The 24675-nt window shown below is 39.4% G+C and overlaps 1 protein-coding gene across 2 annotated transcripts in view; it reads left to right on the forward strand.

Moving 5' to 3' along the window:
* Positions 1 to 24675, forward strand: part of LOC126412807 (serine/threonine-protein kinase ULK3) — a 126130-nt gene that overhangs the window by 86774 nt on the left and 14681 nt on the right. For both annotated transcript variants that reach the window (XR_007575346.1, XM_050082590.1), the window contains exons 7-8: positions 7850 to 8034; positions 10185 to 10272. Coding sequence is in view for 1 of the 2 variants with exons in the window: in XM_050082590.1 (XP_049938547.1) it covers positions 7850 to 8034; positions 10185 to 10272 (273 nt within the window). In the remaining variant the exon portion in view is untranslated. The remainder of the gene's footprint in view (positions 1 to 7849; positions 8035 to 10184; positions 10273 to 24675) is intronic.

Consider the following 24675-nt stretch of genomic DNA (forward strand, 5'->3'; position numbering starts at 1 on the left):
TTTACAGTGCAAATTTCATATAGCATTTTCCACTAATTTCTCCAATCATTAGAGAATGCTCTCCTCCGACTTCAGAAGGAACTGTTGTGGTACACTAATGAGAACATGCAGGATGTTAGCTTTAGAAACTTCACCCTTTGCCCATCCCCAGAAGAAGAAGTCACATGGCATAAGATAGGGGCTCCACACCAGTCATTCATGAGGACTCCTGTGAATCAACTGAGATTATGGAAAATGATGGTTGAGCCATCTGCATACAATGATTGCAAAATGTATTGGGGCACCATCTTGCATAAAGACAAAGCCAATGATATTGGTTTACATAAACACAATTGGCCAAATCTGATTTAGCAGTAGGTCTAGGTGCTGATCGTGTTCATTGTGTTTCAAGAAAGGAACAGATCAAAAATTTGTTTTGATATTATACTGCAACAAACCACTACTAGTGATTGCGCTGTGCATACATAATTTTAAGAAATAAAACACATTGATCTTGCCAAAAGCTGAGGAGTGATTTACTCTTTTACAGCCACTCTGTAACCTGTCTTCTGGGCTCTCAATAGATAGCATAATCTATCAATACGGTATCCCGCTTCTGTGCGCAGGCTAGTACAACCCTTTGCACACATGTGGTATAACACATTTTGTGGCTGCAGAAAGTATTCTGATTCTGTTATTTTTGAGTGACATCTTCTGATTTGTGTGTTGCTATATAAACAACCACACAGCCTTTCATCCAGCGATGTTACATTTTCTCAACAGTGTCGTGTAGAATTTTGTACATAATAATGGGAATTATGGCAATTTAAAAACCTTCCCATGTTGAACACATTTTTATCCCTCTGATTATATGTATAATAAAGGGAACCACACCTATAGCTGATGTGTGGTGCATTGAAACACTCAACAGAATACAGTATTTAAACTAGCTTTCGAGCTCTTGCTGTTGCAAAGGTATACACATTCACATTAACACTCGAACTGGGGCTTCAGATGAGAGCATTTGGGTGTCTGTGAATATATATATATATATATATATATATATATATATATATATATATATATATATATATATATATATGTGTGTGTGTGTGTGTGTGTGTGTGTGTGTGTGTGTTACTGTATTGAGTGTTACTATGTGCATCAGTCAGCTATACATGAAAGATTGCTTTTCCTTTATTTTACATATTATTCCACATAGGAATTTCCATTGTTATTATTCAGTCTGGGTTACATTTGGAAACAACTGGTGAAAGTCTCTGAACCAGTCTAGCATGATTTCTCCATACTACATCTGATGGTCACAATCTTTTGCAGACAGTTCTTGATAATAATGCTACTTCCACAAATGAAATTTCAACTCTCCGTTAAGGAAATTTTGTATCATGTAATTTTGGGGGCTCCTCATATCAGCCACATATTTTCCTCTGACACAGATGTCCTTTTCTTAAAATGCCCACCATAGGTCCCATAGCCATTAGTTTTATATGGCAGTTCCTAATATTCCTTGGATGCAAAGCACAGTGAGGCCCTGCACCATCCACCACCATCTTTCTACCAGTATCAAAGAATGTCACGCTTCATGCTGAGTGGCCATAATGGTAAATATATGTATAAATTATTATATTGTATTCAGACTTTCTGGTTGTTTTTATGGTTTTTGGAGTGGACCCTTGCTTTGATGCAGCTCTCCACACTACTCTTATCATGTGTGAGCCTCTTCATCTCTGAACAACTTTTGCAACCTACATCCACTTAAACCTTCCTACTGTATTTGTCCTTTTGCCTGCCTCACTTTTTACCCCCCCCCCCCCCCCCCCCCACTTCCTCCATCACCAAACTGATGATTTCCAGATGGCTCTGCATGTGTCCTATCACCTGATTCTGTCTCATAATCAAGTTGTGCCATAAATTTCTATTCAGTTCACTACATCCATATTAGTTATTCAATGCCTCCATCTAATTTTCACCATTCTTCTATAGCACCACATTTCAAAAGCTTCTAGTCTCTTCTTGCTTGAATGTCTTATTGTCCATGTTTCACTTCCATACAGGGGTACACTCCTGACAGATACCTTCAGAAAATACTGTTTTATCCCTCTGTTGGATATCAGTGTAGGAGGACAGGTGGCCAGGAGTAGTGGAACAGCAAACTGTCGCTGTCAGAGATCTGCACTAGGGGAAATAATTAATCTGCATCAGTAATATATAAACGTATTTGTAATTTACTCCAATCAGTTCTGAAGTACGATCCAATATCATAGTCCAATGTTGAAAGCAATATACATCAACACTAAACACACAGTAGGAGAGGCAGGATGTGATGTAGTCTGTTCTCCAGTATGCAACCAACTGAACCGATCATGCTTGGCTGCCATGTGGTTGTACTGTATCCAGTCCACAGAGGTTGCTCTTGTCAACAGCCGGTGGAGACCAGACCCTCAGGAGGTGCATCATTGGCTGTGGTGTTGTTCTGCACGACTACTATCGGTGTCGTGCTATAGGCAGTGTGCATTTCATACCCTCTCTTTTTTGAGCCATATCAGTTATTTTTCTGCTCAAATAGTGAAACTCATATAATACTTTTAGCATCTCATTTTCTAATCTAATTCCTTTGGCATCACTTAATTTAATGTGACTACATTCCATTACCTTAGTTTTACTTTTGTTGATGTTCCTTTTATAACATCTTTTCAAGACACAGTCCACTCAATTCAACTGCTCTTTCAAGTCCTTTGCTGTCCCAGACAGAATTAAAATGTGATCAACGAGCCTCAAAGTTTTTGTTACGCTTCCAATTCATGTCCCTCATCTCTTATAATTCCACTCTGTCTTTTGTGCAGCTCATAGACAACACTTCAACCCTGTATTTCATCTGTGCTAACATCAAAATTTGAGCCAGTGCAATCCAGTTAACATTGGAAGAGCTAGCCCTAAATCTACAAACACTATAAATGTAGGTTTGCTTTTCTTTTACCTATCTTCTGAGATAAACTGTTTGGTTAGTATCACTTTGTGTATTTCAGCATTTCTCTGGTACCCAAACTGATCTTCCCCAAGATCAGCTTCAACCAGTTTTCCCATTCTTCTGTAAATAATCTGTATTAGTATTTTGAAACCATGAGTTGTTCAATAGCATTCACACCTGTTTTCTTTCAAATTGGGATTTTTACATTTTTCTGTAAGTCTTGGAGTATTTCACCTGTCTCATATGCCTAGCAACCAAATGGGATAGTTTTGTCATGGATGGCAATCCCAAGGATCTCATTAATGATGAGCGAATGTCATCTACTCCAGATGCCTTGTTTTGACTTAGGTCTTTCAGTGCACTTTGTGAAATTCTTCTAGCAGAGTCATATTATCCTTTCTCATCTTCATCTACTTTCTCTTCCCATTCTGTAATTTTGTCTTCTAATTCATTTCCTTTTTTACTGTGAAAGACTCGTGAGTTCAGTTTGAAAAAATCTTGTGAATTTAAACATTTTCCTGTGCAGTATGTCTTCCAGCTTCCTCCTTCTTACATTACATTGATCCATACCAGTAATTTTGTTCATGATCCTGTTTTGTTCATACATCCATATGATTTGCAATTTATCTCTATTTGAAGTACTTTCATCTTATTCTGCATATTGATTTGTGAGTCTCTAAAGACTTAATGTTATTGAAAATGCAGTTTGTCACAACTAGGCACATGGCTGGATAACTGGTGTGAGAAGTATGGCAGGCAACAGGAAATCAGGAAGGGGGCTGGGAAGGAGGTTACCAGTGCCCAGCCCAGTTGTCAACAGTGGCTGGCACTTACCTTTTTGTACTGCCTCCTAAATTGTCCATTACCTGTAGAAAAACAAATGCAAGTCTCTGTGAGTAGTCAGAGGGCTGTGTGTTTTATGTGGGAAAGGAGTGAACTAAAGGGGAACATTTTGTATAGGCTCTTACAAGGAAACACTCTAGCTTCATCTCGTATTTCAAGCAGGAAAAAGCACACATACAAGTTATCAGCACAAGCAATAGATCCTGTGTGAAAATTTGGGCCATAATTTTGACAGTATACAATTATGATCTTTGGAAAGTAGAGCTTTTAAAGTTTTGTGCACACTGTTTGCCTGAACTCGCTCTGACCCTTTGCAGCCACCTAATGCCTGAGTGTGAAGTACTGTACAGTGGAGTGAGTAACTTGTTTGTGAACTACAGGGTGTCCATAAAATATCTTTGCAACTTAAGATTTTCATACCTTTAAAATTATACCAGACATTAACAAGTGGTTTTCAACATGTGATAAGATAATTCATAAAGTTTTGTTTCCTCGTTCATACACATCAATGTGTGCATCCTTTGTGGCATGGATAATGTCTAGCCAGAATTCCATTTCTCTCCACTTATGATTCAAGATCTCCACGATCACATGTTCAGATCCAATGCGAATATACACTTTCAAGTACTGTAGGTCTCTAACCTTGAGCTGGTACACCAGATCTTTTACGAAACTCCACAGGAAGGAGTCTAGTAGTGTGAGGTCAGGGGGTCATGGCATTTATGGACATTTAGGGCCCAGTCGGATAATGCACCATCCTGCTGGAATATGACACTAGCATTCAGGTATACCAGTTGTGGCACAGCACTCTTGTAACATATACAGGTCAACACCACCAGTGATCCTGCACCAAACATTGACGTAATGATTGTCTCTTACCATTTCATGTGTAATATGAGGTTGCTGTGAATGCCAATACGAATGTTATGAGATTCAGTTTGTGAGATACATGAAACAATGCCTCTTCGGAGAAACAAATTCTATTCAAAAAGTCATCTTGTCTGGCATATCCACTGCAAACTGTTCGCATTGAGGCTTGTCCATAGGCTTTAATGCCTGAAGCAGCTAACGTGCTGTAGGGATATAGCCATAACCTCTTATGTAAGACATTGTGCAGTATAGATCATCTCATTTCCAACTCCCTGGCCACCACATGCACCGATTTTGTCAGCCTCCTTGCAAATGCCTGCTGTACCTTGCCCATGTCGGCATATGGGACAGATAAGTGACCTGCTCCCTTTTTTATGGAAAACACTACATTTTGTGTCACAAATGCAATGTAAATAAATAAAATAAATGATTCATTAATGAAGTAACATACCACAACTTAATTTTGTTTTTGGAGAACACTACATTTTGTGTCACAAATGCAGTGTAAATAAATAAAATAAATGAGCCATCAATGAAGTAACAGAGCACAATTTAATTGTAAACATAGCTGTTGTGCATTATTTTCTTTGGATTTTAAAGCTGGCGCTGTTAAAGACAAGTGCATATGCAGGAGATGCGCTATTTTTCAACTTGATTGGCATGAATAAATTATAAATCTAAACTCATTAACTTCATTCCACAATAATTCTTTGGTTGCTTAGGTTTACTCATTTTGATTTTGAGGCATATTTGTAACTGCAGAATGTCATTATCAGAATATTGTTAAAATAATATTGAATGTATATGTGCATGAGGTTGATATATTATGTGCTCACATTACTTACTACTTTCCATGTAAAATAATGTCTGTTCTCAAACAAGATTTCTAAACACATTTGGCATGTACACCTCCCCCTCTTCTTTAGCCTTTCATATCCCACATATAGGAAGATCACTGGTTGTCACTCCAAATGTACAGCACTCCATGCTCGGGCTTTAGGTGGCTGAGGTGGAGCAGAGCGAGTGATAAACAAATGGTGCACATGAAAATTCAAAAACTGTGCTTCCAGAAGGTCATAATTGTGTACTGCCGGTAGTATGGCCCAAATTTTTGTGTGACATTCATTGTTGGAGCTGATATCTTGCATGTATGCTTTTCTGTCTGTAAATTATGAGGTCAGGTTGGTGATGTTTCCTAGTTAGGGAAGACTTCACAGAACTGGTTCTGAAGACCATTTTGCTGGATAAAGGATCTTACTTGGGAGCATCTTAATGAAGTTTTAATGAATTGTTAATTGACTACATGTCTGAGAGAGCTCTATAAAGTGTTTTTACTAACCGTTGTTTTCTGCACCATTTTCAACAACATGTTTAATTAATTAATCTGTTGATGCTTTGCTCGTCAACTGTAAGGTTTGATTCGTGACGACATTCTTTATTAGACACTTTTTCTCTGTTCCTTACTTGGTTAGTCCATCTGATCTTCAACAGGCTCCTTAACATTACAGTTGAAAGGTTTCAGTCTGTTTTATTTCTGTCTTTCCCATTGTTCATATTTTACTGCCATACAGAGCTGTGCTTCAAACAGATTTTCATGAACCTTTTTCTAGCCTCCATATTTATACACGGTCTTTTTTTTTAAAGCCATTTTGCCCTTTACTATCCTTGTCATTAACATCTTTCTCCTTTATCTGTTATACTTTTGAGATAGCAAAATTCTGCTATAAACTAGGACAAGAGAACTCAAGAGTCTCTTGTCCTAGTTTATAATTTAGGCATGAGCATGTCCACCAGCTACACATACCATTGGTTATTGTTATTTTGTTTATTTGCATATTATAGCTATCAGCTAGTGCAAGTCTCATTTCATTAAGCACCTGACATAATTCGTATTTACTTCAGTGACCACTGTTTTGTCGCCAGCAAACTGTATTGTTCTGATTTACTTTCCATTGCAAGTAACTCCCACATTGAGATAGATCTTTACTTCGTTCATGATCTCCTCCTCATATAAATTAATTATCATTGGTGACAATAAACAACTGTGTTTTAACATCTTTCCTGATGGTGCGAAAAGTGGCAATTGACCCTGAATAAAGAAAAGTGTGAAGTTATTCACATGAGTGCTAAAAGAAATCCGGTAAATTTCAATTACGCGCGAAGTTACACAGATCTGAAGGCTGTGAATTCAACTAAATACTGAGGGATTACAATTACAAATAATCTAAATTGGAACGACCACATAGATAATGTTGTGGGTAGAGCAAATCAAAGACTGATTCATTGGCAGAACATTTAGAAGGTGCAACAGGTCTACTAAAGAGACTGCTTACACCACACTTGTCTGCCCTATTCTGGAGTATTGCTGTGCGGTGTGGCATCTGCGTCAGGTGGGACTGATGGATAACATTGATAAGTTCAAAGAAGAGTGGCTCGTTTTGTTTTATCCCAAAATAGGGGAGATAGTGCCACAGACATGACATGTGAATTGGAGTGGCAATCATTAAAACAAAGGCATTTTACATTGCGACGGTATCTTCTCATGAAATTTCAATCATGTTTTCTCCTTCGATAGTGAAACCATTCTATTGGAACCCACCTATGTAGGGAGAAATTACCATCACAAAAAAATTTAAGTGCTCGTTTTTCCCGCGCGCTGTTCAAGAGTGGAACGGTAGAGAGACAGCTTGAAGGTGGTTCTTTGAACCCTCTGCCAGGCAGTTAATTGTGAATAGCAGAGTAATAACGTAGATTCTGGCTTCCTGTATCATCCTTACTTATGTACTTATGATATTAACTGCAGGAATAGAAGGATAATATGGAGCAATATTACCCTTCTATTCCTGCAGTTAATATCATAAGTACTACCTAACAATGGAAAACATATTCTATTCCACATTATCATGAAGCCTTCTCCGAATCTATGACTGTAATTTATATTTCCTCTTTTTTCCTAAATTTGGCCTAGATTGTTAGACGCAGAGTTAAAACTGTTTCTCAAATGCACCTGCTTGTCCTAAAACCAAACTGATATTCTAGTGATCTACTCTCAGTTCTGTCTCCCATTCTTTGATGGTATATTTGATGCAGGTAATCTGTCTGTTATGAGAATGTTATTTGCTGAAGCACAGTATTTATCTTTTTCATTTCTCCATTTGTTTCTTACAGTGCGATTGTGTGCGACAAACTCCACAATGCAAACCGCTCTGGAAATTGGTGCTTCTGCAGAGCAGTATTTGAAAGAGGGACAGTACTCACATGCATTGGAAAAATTTCAGTCTTGTCTAGGTTTACTTGTGCCACTGCTGAGCAGTGAACCAAAAGGAAGAAGACGTGACCTCTTACATACACAAGTAAGTCATGAAACTGTGCAACAACAATATGGAAAGGATAGTTTGCTTTCTGCTCAGAACATAGAAGAGGCAGTAAGTCGCAGAAAGGCTCCATGAAAAAGAATGGTAGAAATGTACAGCTTTCAAATTGTGTCCTTCATCAGAAGGACACACATTGGCACAAAACACACACAGGCACACACTGGCACAAAACACACACAGGCACACACACACACACACACGCACACACACAGTAAGTTCGGACTGCAGCTGTGTCTGAGGTGAGCAGCTGGAGTAGATAGTGGGGGCTACGGAAGAGGTGTGGGGAGTGGAAAGGTAGCAGGGTAGAAGTGAGGGTAGAGGCTACTGCTGTCTGTGGGAGCTCGCAGGGTCGGGCCCATAAGGTGAACATTTCTAGCATTCTTTTTCAGAGCACCTGTCTGCAACCCAATGCCTCCTCTATGTGGTGAACAAGAGTCTATTCTTTCCATGTTGTTGTTATTCCAGTGTGGACTTTTGAAGTTGGAAGACTCAGTAACTATACCTGATTCAAGCTGCTGCTTCATAGCAGCCCATATGAATGAGAAATCAGGATGCTACTTTTTACTTCAAAAGCAATCAATCAGCAAAATTTCATAATGTCCGATTTTGGGAAGTGCCCATGTATTAATTAGATGACTGATGACCTCAGATGTTAAATCCCATAGTGCTTAGAGCCTTTTTAATTAGATTTGTCTAAACTAAGTAATCAGGTTTTTGGAAGTAATTATTCTCTTCTTGTGGATATACTGCCTGATCCTGGCTGGGTATTGAAAGCTGATGATGACTGGAAGCATAAATTATGCAGCTTTTACTTTTCTTGTTTTTTAGAAGCATTCTGAGACAAATTAATAAAACTTATGTCTCCCCAAGTTAATATTTTGATAGCCCTGCAGTCTGATTTGTTATTTAATTTCCCCCTGTCTTTTTTCAATCATGTATAAAACATTGTTTCTCTTTTGTAATCTGATCTTCTCTCTTATTACATTTGATGTGATAGAAACATCAAAGACCTGCCATATGTTCCAATAGGGTGAGTTTGCAATAAACTGAAAGTGAGCGTTTTCACGTATTTTTATTGGGGACCAATTTATAAAGAAAAGTTACTGCAACTCTTGTGTAAGAAGTGTTTGAGATGTCAAAAAATAAAATGCACCACCACCTTTCATTATATTGCTGTTGACAGGAAGGTAAATCACTATGAAAATTCTGCTTGATTCATTATCATTTTAATTACAGTCCTTGTATTAATCAACTCTCAGAATTTTCTCATGTTAGAGCACTGAATATGTTATTCTTGCTTGTTGTTTGTTTATACCGCTCAATAAAAATGACTATTACGGAATATTTATAACATGCTTTTTTCAATCAACATCAGTAGCTATATACTATATCCCCTGATGAATTTTGTGCTTTTTTTCCTTATGGTGCACTATTAAAAACTATGGCAATTTGCCTTGTCATAACCATTAGATGGAAGGAATAGAGATAACCACATGCCATGTGCTGTTTTCTTCACAAGTCTCCCACTTGAGAAGTCCACCAAAGAAAAGACGGAAACAAGACTACCAGAGAATGGCTGGCACAGCATTACCACAAAGCTGTTCATGGAGGCCAGACTGCTGGTACACAACATTTGTGTTTGACCCATGACTTTCCAGTATCCCATTACATTGAAGGTTATGTATTGTGGTAGCAATAACTACATCACAGAATTAATTTTCAAGGATAAAGTTACTTTATGCATTTCAAATAGCTCTTACACTTGCAGTGAAGGGGCACTGCTTGCATTTGTAAATTAATATACAAAGAAAACAACTGTGGAGAAACTAGAGTGTGTATGCACTGAACAGAGTATCAAGTGTGCAGTTTATCCTCTGACTACACACTATGTTCATGAAAGCATGTGTCCAGTAACATGAGCATGGCATCTCTCTCTTTATCATTCCAGTTGGCCAATATTAGATTTAAATGTTGTGTACCCAAAACTGCTAGTAAACCAACCATTCTGTTCTCTTCATAGTTTGATGCTGATCTGTAAGAGACATGCTGAAGATTTTTTTGTTGTGGTAGTAATAATGTATTTTCATACTTACTCTTAATAGCAATCTTTGGTCTTGGTAATTTTGCAGGTGCAGCAGTGGTTAACACAAGCTGAAAACATTAAGTCTTTCTTAAATCTCATTAGTATTACCGATGACACAGCAGCACTTTCTAAAGGTTTGTATTTTTTCACTCTTCAAGGTATTTGCTGTTTGTTCTTGATAAACATGCTAATAAGCTGTAATGATATGTTGTTGAATTTTAATGTTACAGGACACAGTGAACTGTCTTGGTTACCATGTAATTATAATGCAAAATATGTGTGAACATCAAAGATCCATAATTTTACACACGTGTGTAGCAGCAGAACAGACCTTTCAGCACAGAAATGAAAGTTAAACACCTTATACCATGAAAAACACATTGTGTGTGAGAAAGCAAGTTTTGTGAGGTGGTGGGTTGGACACACAGCTTATACAATGCCCATGGGTCAAAGCTGCTCATGGCAGTTGAGTTATGAGCAGCAGGGTGAAGGATATTTTTGTGAAAATGAGGGCACAGTGCATCTTGTGATTGGCTGAAATGCACTCATGCACTCAGGCACATATGCGCAGTGGCCTTTTTTTTTTTTTTTTTTTTCTTTTGGGGGGGGGGGGGGGGGGGAGGAGAGCAAAGCCGAGTTCAACCCCTCCTCCTCTTCCTTACAACAGTATGCTGCTCTGGAACCAGAAAATTCAGCAGATTGGTAGCAGTGAATGACATCAATGAAAATGCCAAAATCTCAGGTTATCCAGATGGCCATTGGCTGTATGAAGGTGTTATCTGTTAGTAGCCTTAGGATATCAGTCCATGAGATGATGTCATTTAACAGGCCAAAATCCAAGGGGTTAGGATTATGTACAAAAACTGCTACTGCTGCACACTATGTGGCCAGATGGTCTTCCTCATGAGAAACAGTTTGTGAAGCTGTTGTTGGACTCCTGTTGGTTGATGATAGTCTTTCCAGGTTAGGCCCCATTTCCTGTCAGTGGAAAGGCAGACAGACACAACTACAGAGTGGGGGGGCCTGGAAACCTACACGCTATGGTTATGTGCGAGAGGGATAACCCATTCTTCATTCGTGAACCCACAGTGACGATTGCCACCTGAGCTCATTGGTCTTACTTCTAAGAGTATTTGTGAAAGAACAAATTAATAATGTTGCAAATCTGCATTGCTGGATAACAGCAGCAGTAGGATTTGTCACACTGGTGATGCATGCAGATGTGTGGCAAGAGATCAAGTTTCGCCTACACCCAGTCAGTGCTACCAATGTCACTTGTGTCAAGATCTCTGTGACTTGTTCTTGCCAGTTGTGTAATTCCCAATACAATAAACATAATAGTCCTCAATGTAACAGGTTTTATCAGGCCATTCCCTGACATCCCTGTATATTGTGAGCAAGAAGATTATAACTTAAGTTTGGAATGCAGGATTCCCCGTTTTCTCTGTCATGTCAGCAATTGACCTTTTGGCCTTTGTGTGTGTGTGTGTGTGTGTGTGTGTGTGTGTGTGTGTGTGATGGTAGTTCATTTTATCAGACTAGTTTTGAGAATTTGCCTCCACTGACAGTACCTGTATTACAGAAGACAAATATTTCTTTAAGTATGTTATGTATTGTATATAACTTTTTTGAGTATGTGGTTTCTCCATATTATATGACAATATAAGAAACCACATGCTCATGAAACACTTCAGTCCTCTTATACCAATGAAGTAACAACAGGAGCAATAAGAGAGCAGAAAGTATCTACAAGATACTTGCAAACTAAATATTTATAAGCCTGCAAAGAAATGTTGAAATTTATGTTGGAGACATCAGTGCTAGAAAGAGTAAGAAAAGAAATGTAAAATGATGCTAATATAATACTTCAGCATATGAAATAGTAGTTAGATATGAGGGAAGATTAGTTAGCCTTTTTTAACACTTCAACATAAAAATTATTTATTCATTTCGAAAACCTCTCTCAAGGGCACAAAATTGAGAGTCCATCAGGACTTAATGACACATGTATTTTATGCAGACAAGTCTGCAATAATGGCTAGCAAAATTGTATCACAACTCAGAATAAATGGTCAGCAAAATTTTCATCAAGTCAAAAATAGGGAGGAACAACATATTTACATGGCAACTACGTATGTAAGAAAAAAAATATGTGCTAAAAAAAATTCATTAAGTCATAAGTTACTCATCACAAAAAGTAGCGAAAAGCGTGGAACACTGGAGGTATTCCACCATAAAAATAAAGAGTGTATGTATATATATATATATATATATATATATATATATATATATATATATATATCTATCTGTCTGTGTGTGTGTGTGTGTGTGTGTGTGTGTGTGTGTGTGTGTATGTATGTATGTATGTATGTATGTATGTATATAGCAGACCAAATAAAGGAGGCAGAATTTTATGGAACATTCAGAGAAGACTTATAACATGACCATCGTCCACTCCCCCCCCTCCTCCTCCTCTTTTATTCCCCAAAGAAAAAGAAAAGATGACACTCCGACACTCCAAAATAATAACTATGGGCAGTGCACATTTCTGGCCAACTACTTTAAAACAAACTTTGTGGGGTAGCTATTTTATGCAGCAATTATATTGATATTTCTTATACACAAAACACCTTTTTCTTACTGTGATAATGGTGTTTTATTTACCAGAAGGATATCCCCTTTTCATTTGATACATTCCTGTTATTACATATATTAAACATACAGTTAAAACAGTTCACATCCATATCTCTTTTCTATATAAATCCACTTCTATAGCTGATGTTGCCATTGTTACCAGATTATATTGCTTGGGAGCCTGACACTGAAAATTGTGATCATGGAAGAAATTTTCATTATTGATGCTTGGTCGGCACAGGGAGGAGAGGTAATGTTGTAAAGTTTCTCATCACTACATCTCACTCCAATGTTCTTTTGTCACTGAGGTTACATCTTAATTTTCCTTCCTTTCAGTGTCCTGAGTTAAAACCCAACTCCTCCACAGGGTGTCATGAATTAAAGTTAAGTATCCTGTCATTGGTGGCGGAGGAGGGGTGACGAGGAAGTGATACCCTTCACACTATTTCAGCGAGTAGGCTATGAGCTGGCATTAAGTTTTACCTGTTCACTTTCTTTCTTTCCATACTCCTCCACTTTCTTTCTTTCCATACTCCTCATTACAATACAATACAGTACAACAATGCACATCTAGAAATCACAGTTATCCACATGCATAGGCATAGCCAGGGGGTTCAACAAATGAATATTTTAATACCTTTTCTTTTCTGAAGAAGGCTTTGGCTGAAAGCTTAGTGAGTAACAGTCTTTTCGTTGTGCCTGCCTGCAACTCAGTGTGTCATCTTTACAGTATGTAACAATCTATTCTTTTCATAATTGTTGATATTCCAACTTGGACTTTGATTATGAAAAACTTAAGTTCTCGTGGGTCATTTAGCTAATAAATTATAACATTCATCATAAAACAGAAATCAATAGGTAAAATTCTTTTGTAGATTGTATCTCCCTGGAGATATGTTTTAGTATGGGAGAAAATGCAAATAGCAGTGAACATTTGCACATACATGTTTTTCCAACAAGTAGTATACAATGGAACCTTTTACATTCTCAGATTTGATGTTTTTCACAATTCTACACAATAAATTCATAGTCTCGGTAAAAAACCCGTTCCCTGATTTTACATTTCTTACTAGTAAAGTTTACCTTGATTCTAAGTTCTTACTCAACATCTTGCTTGACTTCGTCCCGTTTTCTTCGTATTGACATTTGATGTGACTGAATAAGTTGTGAGTGGCTCAAAAGACAGATGGTTCGCACTACGGGTGGTGGTGGAATTAAGGGAATGTTTTAGGCTGTTGTGAGAGGGAACATGAGAGAGGAAATGCTTATGTAATCCACAATCAGTGTTCCAACACAACTTGCAACATTTAGCTTCACCGCAAGCTATGATACAACTGCTGCTGCTAGGTTGCAGTGGTAATGGAAAAACAGGACAGTCAAAGCGAAGTGTTCCAGACTGAGCCAATATGTGACGAAGGGGCCCAGCCACCACCTTCGCTTGGACCACTTATAACACAGTTTCATCTTTTTGCATGTATTTTTGATGTATTGTATTCAGCAACAATATCAATCATCAACCTTTCAAATTCAAACCCTGAGTCTTGAAGAATATGCTCAGTCATAAGTGAGGAAATGTCACCCGTTTACAGCTAGTGAACTCTTATCGGCTGACGACTTGTTAAGTCACCCAATAGCCAGCACAGCCACCACACCATACTAACACACATAAAATGAGCTCATCTATTGGATGTGTGGAGAGGGGTAGAGGCCCTTCAGCGATGGGAGTGCAGGTAGGGGCGAAAGCATTTTGTGAAGTGCTGAAAATATATTTTTCATCCAGATGATGTGCTATGACAGAGATGCCGCACGGAAATAGAACAAGTGTTTTGCGATAGCGCATTTTATAAAGACGTGTTACAGTCGCAACAACTACATACACTACTCATATATATATATATATATATATATATATATATATATATATATATATATATATATATATATATAATGGAAGGAAACATTCCACGTGGGAAAAATTATATATAAAAACAAAGATGAGGTGACTTACCGAACAAAAGCGCTGGCAGGTCGATAGACACACAAACACAAACACACACACAAAATTCAAGCTTTCGCAACAAACTGTTGCCTCATCAGGAAAGAGGGAAGGAGAGGGGAAGACGAAAGGAAGTGGGTTTTAAGGGAGAGGGTAAGGAGTCATTCCAATCCCGGGAGCGGAAAGACTTACCTTAGGGGGAAAAAAGGACAGGTATACACTCGCACACACGCACATATCCATCCACACATACAGACACAAGCAGACATATTTGTCTGCTTGTGTCTGTATGTGTGGATGGATATGTGCGTGTGTGCGAGTGTATACCTGTCCTTTTTTCCCCCTAAGGTAAGTCTTTCCGCTCCCGGGATTGGAATGACTCCTTACCCTCTCCCTTAAAACCCACTTCCTTTCGTCTTCCCCTCTCCTTCCCTCTTTCCTGATGAGGCAACAGTTTGTTGCGAAAGCTTGAATTTTGTGTGTGTGTTTGTGTTTGTGTGTCTATCGACCTGCCAGCGCTTTTGTTCGGTAAGTCACCTCATCTTTGTTTTTATATATATATATATATATATATATATATATATATGGTTATAATAGAGGGAAACATTCCACGTAGGAAATATATATCTAAAAACAAAGATGATGTGACTTACCAAATGAAAGTGCTGGCAGGTCGACAGACACACAAACAAACACACACACACATGTGGATCATAAAGACTAGCAGCAGTGATAGAGGGCATGAAGAGAAACTGTAGCACCTGAACTTTCTTTCAAATTTACATTTTACGTGGTGACAAAAAATTTGCTGAGCTGGTTTCTAGTAAGCTTGTAACATCAATTGGGAAAGTAAAATCACTTTTTCACGTCTTTCTTTCTCTCGTCAAGCCTAAAATAACAGTTTAACGGTGGTGAGCATATGACATATGTCTGCTTGTGTCTGTATGTGTGGATGGATATGTGCGTGTGTGCGAGTGTATACCTGTCCTTTTTTCCCCCTAAGGTAAGTCTTTCCGCTCCCGGGATTGGAATGACCCTTACCCTCTCCCTTAAAACCCACTTCCTTTCGTCTTCCCCTCTCCTTCCCTTTTTCCTGATGAGGCAACAGTTTGTTGCGAAAGCTTGAATTTTGTGTGTATGTTTGTGTTTGTTTGTGTGTCTATCGACCTGCCAGCGCTTTTGTTCGGTAAGTCACCTCATCTTTGTTTTTGTGTGTGTATATATATATATATATATATATATATATATATATACTTTGCACCATACACATCACACATGTGGATCATAAAGACTAGCAGCAGTGATAGAGGGCATGAAGAGAAACTGTAGCACCTGAACTTTCTTTCAAATTTACATTTTACGTGGTGACAAAAAATTTGCTGAGCTGGTTTCTAGTAAGCTTGTAACATCAATTGGGAAAGTAAAATCACTTTTTCACGTCTTTCTTTCTCTCGTCAAGCCTAAAATAACAGTTTAACGGTGGTGAGCATATGAAGTATGGCTCGTAAGAAAAGCATTAAACAATAACGGCAATGGTGACAAAGTATGTCATTAACTAGATGTTGCATTTATGCTTATGGTTTAACCACTTAGCTGCTGTGATATTTTTGGTTTAATTCTAGCTGTTGTGATGTTTTTGGTTTAATTCAACATGTTTATCAGTTTTTGCTTTTTTCTTGGTGAGCACAAAGGACGATCTCTGAAAAATGCATTTTGAACGTATAATTTGTAGTCATAGCACGTCAGAAAGCAGCTCGATCATCTTGTAGCCAGAAACCAATTTCAATTCTTTGATAAGGTTTTACTTGCTGTTACACAGCTGTGATTTTTTAATTACTGTTGAAATTCAGCACCACAAATTGCTGTATAATCATTGTATTGTACATTTAACTTCCTTCACTTAGACAGATTTTATACAAAGTACTGGACAGGATTGCAATTTTTAATTATATATGCCAATTACATGTGTTTTGCTCATACACTCCTGGAAATGGAAAAAAGAACACATTGACACCGGTGTGTCAGACCCACCATACTTGCTCCGGACACTGTGAGAGGGCTGTACAAGCAATGATCACACGCACGGCACAGCGGACACACCAGGAACCGCGTTGTTGGCCATCGAATGGCGCTAGCTGCGCAGCATTTGTGCACCGCCGCCGTCAGTGTCAGCCACTTTGCTGTGGCATACGGAGCTCCATCGCAGTCTTTAACACTGGTAGCATGCCGCGACAGCGTGGACGTGAACCGTATGTGCAGTTGACGGACTTTGAGCGAGGGCGTATAGTGGGCTTTCGGGAGGCCGGGTGGACGTACCGCCGAATTGCTCAACACGTGGGGCGTGAGGTCTCCACAGTACATCGATGTTGTCGCCAGTGGTCGGCGGAAGGTGCACGTGCCCGTCGATCTGGGACCGGACCGCAGCGACGCACGGATGCACGCCAAGACCGTAGGATCCTACGCAGTGCCGTAGGGGACCGCACCGCCACTTCCCAGCAAATTAGGGACACTGTTGCTCCTGGGGTATCGGCGAGGACCATTCGCAACCGTCTCCATGAAGCTGGGCTACGGTCCCGCACACCGTTAGGCCGTCTTCCGCTCACGCCCCAACATCGTGCAGCCCGCCTCCAGTGGTGTCGCGACAGGCGTGAATGGAGGGACGAATGGAGACGTGTCGTCTTCAGCGATGAGAGTTGCTTCTGCCTTGGTGCCAATGATGGTCGTATGCGTGTTTGGCGCCGTGCAGGTGAGCGCCACATCAGGACTGCATACGACCGAGGCACACAGGGCCAACACCCGGCATCATGGTGTGGGGAGCGATCTCCTACACTGGCTGTACACCACTGGTGATCGTCGAGGGGACACTGAATAGTGCACGGTACATCCAAACCGTCATCGAACCCATCGTTCTACCATTCCTAGACCAGCAAGGGAACTTGCTGTTCCAACAGGACAATGCACGTCCGCATGTATCCCGTGCCACCCAACGTGCTCTAGAACGTGTAAGTCAACTACCCTGGCCAGCAAGATCTCCGGATCTGTCCCCCATTGAGCATGTTTGGGACTGGATGAAGCGTTGTCTCACGCGGTCTGCACGTCCAGCACGAACGCTGGTCCAACTGAGGCGCCAGGTGGAAATGGCATGGCAAGCCGTTCCACAGGACTACATCCAGCATCTCTACGATCGTCTCCATGGGAGAATAGCAGCCTGCATTGCTGCGAAAGGTGGATATACACTGTACTAGTGCCGACATTGTGCATGCTCTGTTGCCTGTGTCTATGTGCCTGTGGTTCTGTCAGTGTGATCATGTGATGTATCTGACCCCAGGAATGTGTCAATAAAGTTTCCCCTTCCTGGGACAATGAATTCACGGTGTTCTTATTTCAATTTCCAGGAGTGTATTTTAGGGGTTTTTAGAATTTCCCTCAATTTTGTGCTTTTTAAGTCTGGACCACATGAAAATGAGTTAGTGAGTGGAGGAAGCAGCACAATGATCATCACAAAGAGAGGAGAAATACATGGAAAAGAATTTCCATCTTGCTCAAAGCTGATGCCCCCCCCCCCCCCCATTCATGGTTCCCACTTTGTAGGCCCATCAATCATCTGCTAGGGTATAGGGTAGAAGTCGGGAAGTTAAATTCAATTTTTATGTCTTGTTGAGATCTAAGATCATTAGAGACAGGTCTTTGCTCAGTTTTTTTTTTTATTATTGTTGGAGAGGAAAGAATTGGCATGGCTTTTCAAGGAACCATCCTGACATTTGCCTAGAGTAAACTAGGAAACTATGCAGAACCCAAATCTGGATCTCTGGCTCTGAACCCAGGTCTCCACGTGTCAGTCTAATGCATTAGGCACTACGCTACCCTCATCATCATCAGTTTTCTGCTATATTAGCAGGTCCTTTGCCTTGCCTCTCCATTTTCTGCGAACCATTGCTTCCTTCTTAAGGCTGTTGTATTTAGTACCGTGATGCTGTATGTTGTACCGTCCATCACGTCGTCCAGTAACTGAAATCTCTTCCTTCTTCGCTTCTTTTTCCCTTCTACATAACCTTCTAAAACTCTTTTTATCAGTCCGTCACTCTTTCTTAATATATGCCCAATCCAATTTCTTTGTCTTCTTTTTATTACATCTAGTAACTGTCTTTTCTCCCTCACTCTCCTCAGTACCTCTTCATTTTTTACTCTATCCATCCAACTTATTCTTTCCATCCTCTGCCATGTCCACATCTCAAAAGCCTCCAGCCTTTCTCTGTTGTTCTTTCTCAAAGTCCATGTGTCAGCACCATACAGAACACTCCATACAAAACATTTTATGAGTCTCTTCCTCGGTTCTCTATCCAGACTGCTGCAGAAAATTTTCCTTTTGTTATAAAATGCCTCTTTTGACATTGCTATCCTTGTTTTAATTTCTGTGCTGCTCTTCCAGTCAGTGTCTTTCTTGCTTCCAAGATACTTAAAATTTTGCACCTATTCTAATATTTCTCCATTCAGTATAATTTTTATTTCCTCCTAGTGCCAATTCTTTTGTTTTCTTTGTGTTAATTTTCATTCCATAATTTTTTTCCATTAGCTCCAATAGTATCCACTAAATCTTGCAATTCTTTTTCCCATGTGGCTAGAAGGACCACGTCATCAGCAAACCTCAAACACCCTACTCTTCCTTGTCCAATTTCTACTCCTTTGTCATCTAATGAGCATTGGTCAATCATATTTTCCATGTAGAGGTTGAAAAGGGTAGGTGATAGACAGCATCCTTGTCTTACTCCTTTTGGCTTGTGTTTAGGAGTGTCCAGTGCTAGCTTTTCGAAGTGCTCCATGTATAGGTCGGCTGCGCCAGGTGCTAGGGGGGAGCCCATAGCTACACCGTCTATCTGTTCGCAGAACTTCCCACCACATTTGAAATAGGTGGTGGTTAGCACATGGCGAAAAAGCTTGATGATATCCTCCCCAAAGTTTCTTCGAGTAAAGCCAGGGAGTCTTCTATTGGTACTCGTGTGAATAAGGATGTCACATTGAAGCTGACTAGTAGGTCTTCATTTTCAAGCCACATGCCCTGTAGTACCTTCACAAACTCAGCTGAGTTTTTAACATGGTGTGGGCCATAACCCACCACGGGTATTAGCATCTGTGGTAAATGCTTAGCAATACCATATGTCGGTGATCGGATGCGAATGTGGGATAGTAGGACAGATGCAGCGTTGCATCTCACAGCTACGCAATGAACACTTCAGGCATGTACGCTTGGGTCAGACCAACAAATTTGCGGTGGCGGAACATACTATTGACAAGAAGCACACCTTCGATTTCAAGGACACAAAGAAAATATGAAGTACAACAGATTTTGGGACTCGGTAATCAAAGCGTCCATAGAAATACGGTTACACGACAACTTAATCAACCACGACAGGGCTACCATCTCAGCACAGCCTGGGAGCCTGCAATCAGGAAAATCAGAGAACAACATTCCGTTCCACCAAGGGCCATGGAAGGAGCAGACAGAGATGGACACTGGGACACCAACCCTGCACATGTGTCACCCCACCACCGGCTGCTCCACGCACATATGGCGATTCCGCAGGCATGTGATTGGCCGGCGGCGGGAAGCGGAGAGCAGTCCAGCAGAGATATCAGCCTGCGACTGACAATATCCCGACACTTCGCCTGAAGATGATGGAGACGTATTCCATCGAAACGTTGCTACGAGACGACGATGCTACTCGGCTGACAACATGTGAAGACTTCATGTATGAAATTCACTGAGAAAGCCTGCACTCACTGATGTATCCAATTTTGGCAATTATCCGAATGGCAATCGTTGCTCTGAGCTGAGCCTTTTCAGGGTTTGGTTGATGTGCTGTTCCCAGTTAAGCCTGCTATCTATATATGTGCCCAAGAATTTCAAACAATCTGCTCTCTCTGTCTGCTGGCTCTCATGTATAAGGTTTATTTCCTGTGGACTTTCGTGACCAAGATGGAAATGAATATAATGTTTTGCTGAGGTTTATTGATAGAGAATTTACTGTGAACCAGTTCAGAACATTCTCAAGTAAATGGTTGGCATTTAATTCTAGATCAGAGGGTATCTTACTGTCTTATCGCAATACCTGTGTCATCAGCAAACATCGTAAAAATGCTTGCTTTGTTTGAGGACAATGGAAGGTCATTGATATATATATGAGGAATAGCAGGGGACCAAGGACAGAACCTTGTGGAAATCCATATTTTACTGTTCCCCAGTCGGACTCCACCCCTCCTATGTGACTATTGTTACCATCTAGCACTGTTTTCTGTAGTCTGCCCTGTAGGTAGGATTTGAGCCAGTTGCCCATTTGTCCTCGGAGTCCATAGTGGCATGCTTTCTTTATAAGTATTTTATGACTAACACAGTCGAAGGCTTTAGACAGATCGCAAAATATGCCCACAGGCAGTCTTTTTGTTGAAGCACTCCAAAATGTTATTCGTAAACGAAAATATCGCTTCGGTTGTGGAGATACCTTCTCTGAATCCAAACTGGTTTATACTAATTATTGCGTTTTTCTAAGTGACTGACTATTCTGGCATATATTAGCTTTTCGAGAACTTTAGAAAATGTAGTCAAAAGAGAGATAGGCTGATAGTTTGTAACATCTGAGGCATTGCCTCTTTTGTAGAGGGGCTTTACAATAGCATATTTCATACTTTCAGGGAAGATACTTTGTTTGAGAGAGGCATTGGATATATGAGCTACGACTTCACTGAACTCATTGCAGCAGGCTTTTAGCAATTTGCTGGAGATGTCGTCAACACCAGTTGAATTTTTTGCTTTTAAAGAAATAATGGTTTTTCTTACTTCCTGTACTGTTATAGGGACTATACCTATCTGCTCTATGGAGTTTGGGAAATGACCTTTCAGTATTTTTAATGCTTCTTCTAAGGAGCCATTGTGTCCTGCTTTCTCAGCAACACTTAGAAAATGCTCATTGAAAATTTTGGCCACAGTATTTTGATTTCATACCTGTCTATCTTCATTATTGAGAGCAGTGTTTTGGAACCTACTGGGGCAATTTGCGCAAGTCTCACTCTTTATCACTTCCCACAGTTTTGATTTTGTTACTAGATTTATTAATTTTGCAGCACAGATACAAACTTTTTGACTTCTGGATAATTTTGTATAGTAACCCTTCCTGTCCAGTTCTTCAATTGCATCACATTCTTCTTTTAGCCATTTTTTCCCAGCCTGCTCTGTTTCTCTTCATGCAGTTCATTAGGTACATCTTTCTTACATCTTCAGGTACATCTTTCTTCTCTCCTCCATCTTGGAAATCATTTCTTTTACATATCCTATATTTTGCTGTCCTGCTTTAATGGTTCCTTCTTTCAGCATATTCCAGTACTTGTTGACATTATCAGGTGGTTCTTTGTCTCGTAATGTGTTTAGAAACTCAAGTGACAGCATTTCTGTAATTTGTTATTTGTTGGATCTTATCTTCTCTAGATCCCACTTCTTCACCATGGTCACCGTCTTCAGTTTTTTCATTCTTATTTCTATTTCTGCCATAAGTAAGTTTTGGTCGCTTTTAATATCTGCAACTGGTAATGTATGTACCATCTTGATTCCATTCCTGTATCTTCCTTCTACCAGTATAAAATCAGTTTGGTTTCTGTATTTATCCCATGGTGATTTCCAAGTGTAGAGCCTCCTCTTGTGGTTCTTGAACCATGTGTTTGCCACTATAAGCTGCCTTTCCCTGCAGAAATCAATTGGTCATTCACATCTATCATTTCTCTTTCCAAGACCATGACTGCCTACTATGTTTCCCCCTTCCTTTTTCCCACAATGGCGTTCCAGTCTCCCATTACTATTTTGCAGCATTTGTTATTTTGGTCCATTATTCTCTCTATTACATTGCACATTTCCTCTACAATTTGGTGATCATGTTCTGAAGTTGGCATATATGCTTGGACAATCAGTAAATCTTTTTGTGCTCCTTTCAGCCTTACACCAATAACCCGGTCATTTGCGTAGTCCACATGTTCCACAGATTTAGCCAATTCCTTTCTCATAATCATTCCTACTCCATTCATTCCTTTTCTTCTCCTCCTGAGTAGTACAATACACATTCATCTGACTGTAATTGGCCACCCTCAACCAACTCTTGTTCTTTTCCGACCCTGGAGCTATTAGCTTTCGAGGGGCTAACCCGGAGCGGGCGGCCTCCAGAACTGCAGAAGGCAGATTCTTCCCTGCATAATGCAGTCTCCAGTTTATTTACAAAAATGGCTTCCTCTCATGTTCAATCAGTATCCAGTGGTAAAATAATCCCCCATTCAGATCTCCGGAGGAGGAGGAGGGGGGGGGGGGGAATTATACTGTTTTGTGAAAGTGCAGAATAGGAACGCTTACGTTCATCATTGTAGTACTTATTAATAAAAATGAATATGAAATGAAATAAAGCATGTTTTAATTATTTTAGATCACTAAAGTTGGCAGTAACTGGGCTACTGTATGAAGTTTATCAACTTACCGAAATACAGGCCTATTGATTTTAACTATAGCTTGTGAAACTTTTCTTGGCAGTGCCTCCTCTTTTTCATCATCAGTACTTGCCAGTAGAAGTCTGAAGTCGTTATGTCATTTGTATTCTGACAAGTCTTTCCAGCCTTAGTGATCTACTGAATAATTGTGTTTGGACAGGATTAATTTAATTTTATATTCATTACTACAAATAAGCACCACATTTGAATGTGAATATGTCTATAATGTGCTTACAGGAAACATCGTTATTTCCTTGCCTTCAATGCTACATCAGAAAATGCTAGTTTTTCACCTGTCGATAAAAGAATTTCATCTCCATAAAACATGCAGTATCTGAGAATTGGTTATTTTATGAAAAAATTTATGAGAGAAAAGTTGTAGAGCATTAAAATGTTATTGATTGGCGATTCCATAGAGTGAGGCCAGACACAGAGGCCAACAACAGGAACTCATCTGAATGGCTGAAACTGATGCTATAATCCTGAAGGACATTAGATCACAAGTTCATGAAGTGGAGATTTATCTCTCTTCAGATATGATTGGCGACTCCATAAAGAGCTATGTGCACAACGACCATATGATAAGTAAAATTAGAAGGAAGGTCAGCATTGGCCGTAATTTTGATGATTTACTAACAGCAAAATTGATTTTCGATCACATAATGATCACCTTCAGTGCTTTATCGTACAAATTAAAGCTTGTAGGCACTGGTGTCTAGTTATTAGCAGTAACTGAAGCTATGAAACGATCACAATAACATTTAAAATGTGTTTTCAAAAAGCTAAAGAAAGAGTCAAAGAAACTTTTAAAAAACCCTGTGTGGTTAGTAAATATTGCCATTTATCAGTTTTATGGAAAGGTCAATATTTTACTTTCCATTGAACGTTTTTTTTTTCCAATATTCAATCATTTCATTTATTTACTGGATCTTTTATTGACCACTGCCGAATCTGGCAGTGGAAGAGGTATCACTGAAAGTGTTACGGATATGTTAGATCTGACACAGTGAAGAAAATGCATATAAACATTTATGAGAGGTTTAAGACGAGAAACTACTTTTGTTCACAAAAATTGCAGGAAATGCTGTTAGAAAATGTTCTTCATGACATTACAAAGACATATTCAGAATCGATAATGAAAATGATGAGGAAAATGTTGAGTAGGACACATTGAAGATCTTGTTGTTGAAGGCAGACACCATGGTAACTTTGCAAAAAAAAAAATTACAGGTATGATATTGCAATTCTCAGTAGCGTTGGATGACTAAAAGGTGATGAAGTGTCTGCCTACTTAAATTTCATTTTATGAATGATATTTCACACTCAATAATACATTCTGAAGAATTATAGTGGATAATTTGCATAGGTCAAGATGATACAAACATGGCTG

This window comes from Schistocerca serialis, chromosome 7 (assembly GCF_023864345.2).
Source record: "Schistocerca serialis cubense isolate TAMUIC-IGC-003099 chromosome 7, iqSchSeri2.2, whole genome shotgun sequence".
NCBI lineage: Eukaryota > Metazoa > Arthropoda > Insecta > Orthoptera > Acrididae > Schistocerca > Schistocerca serialis.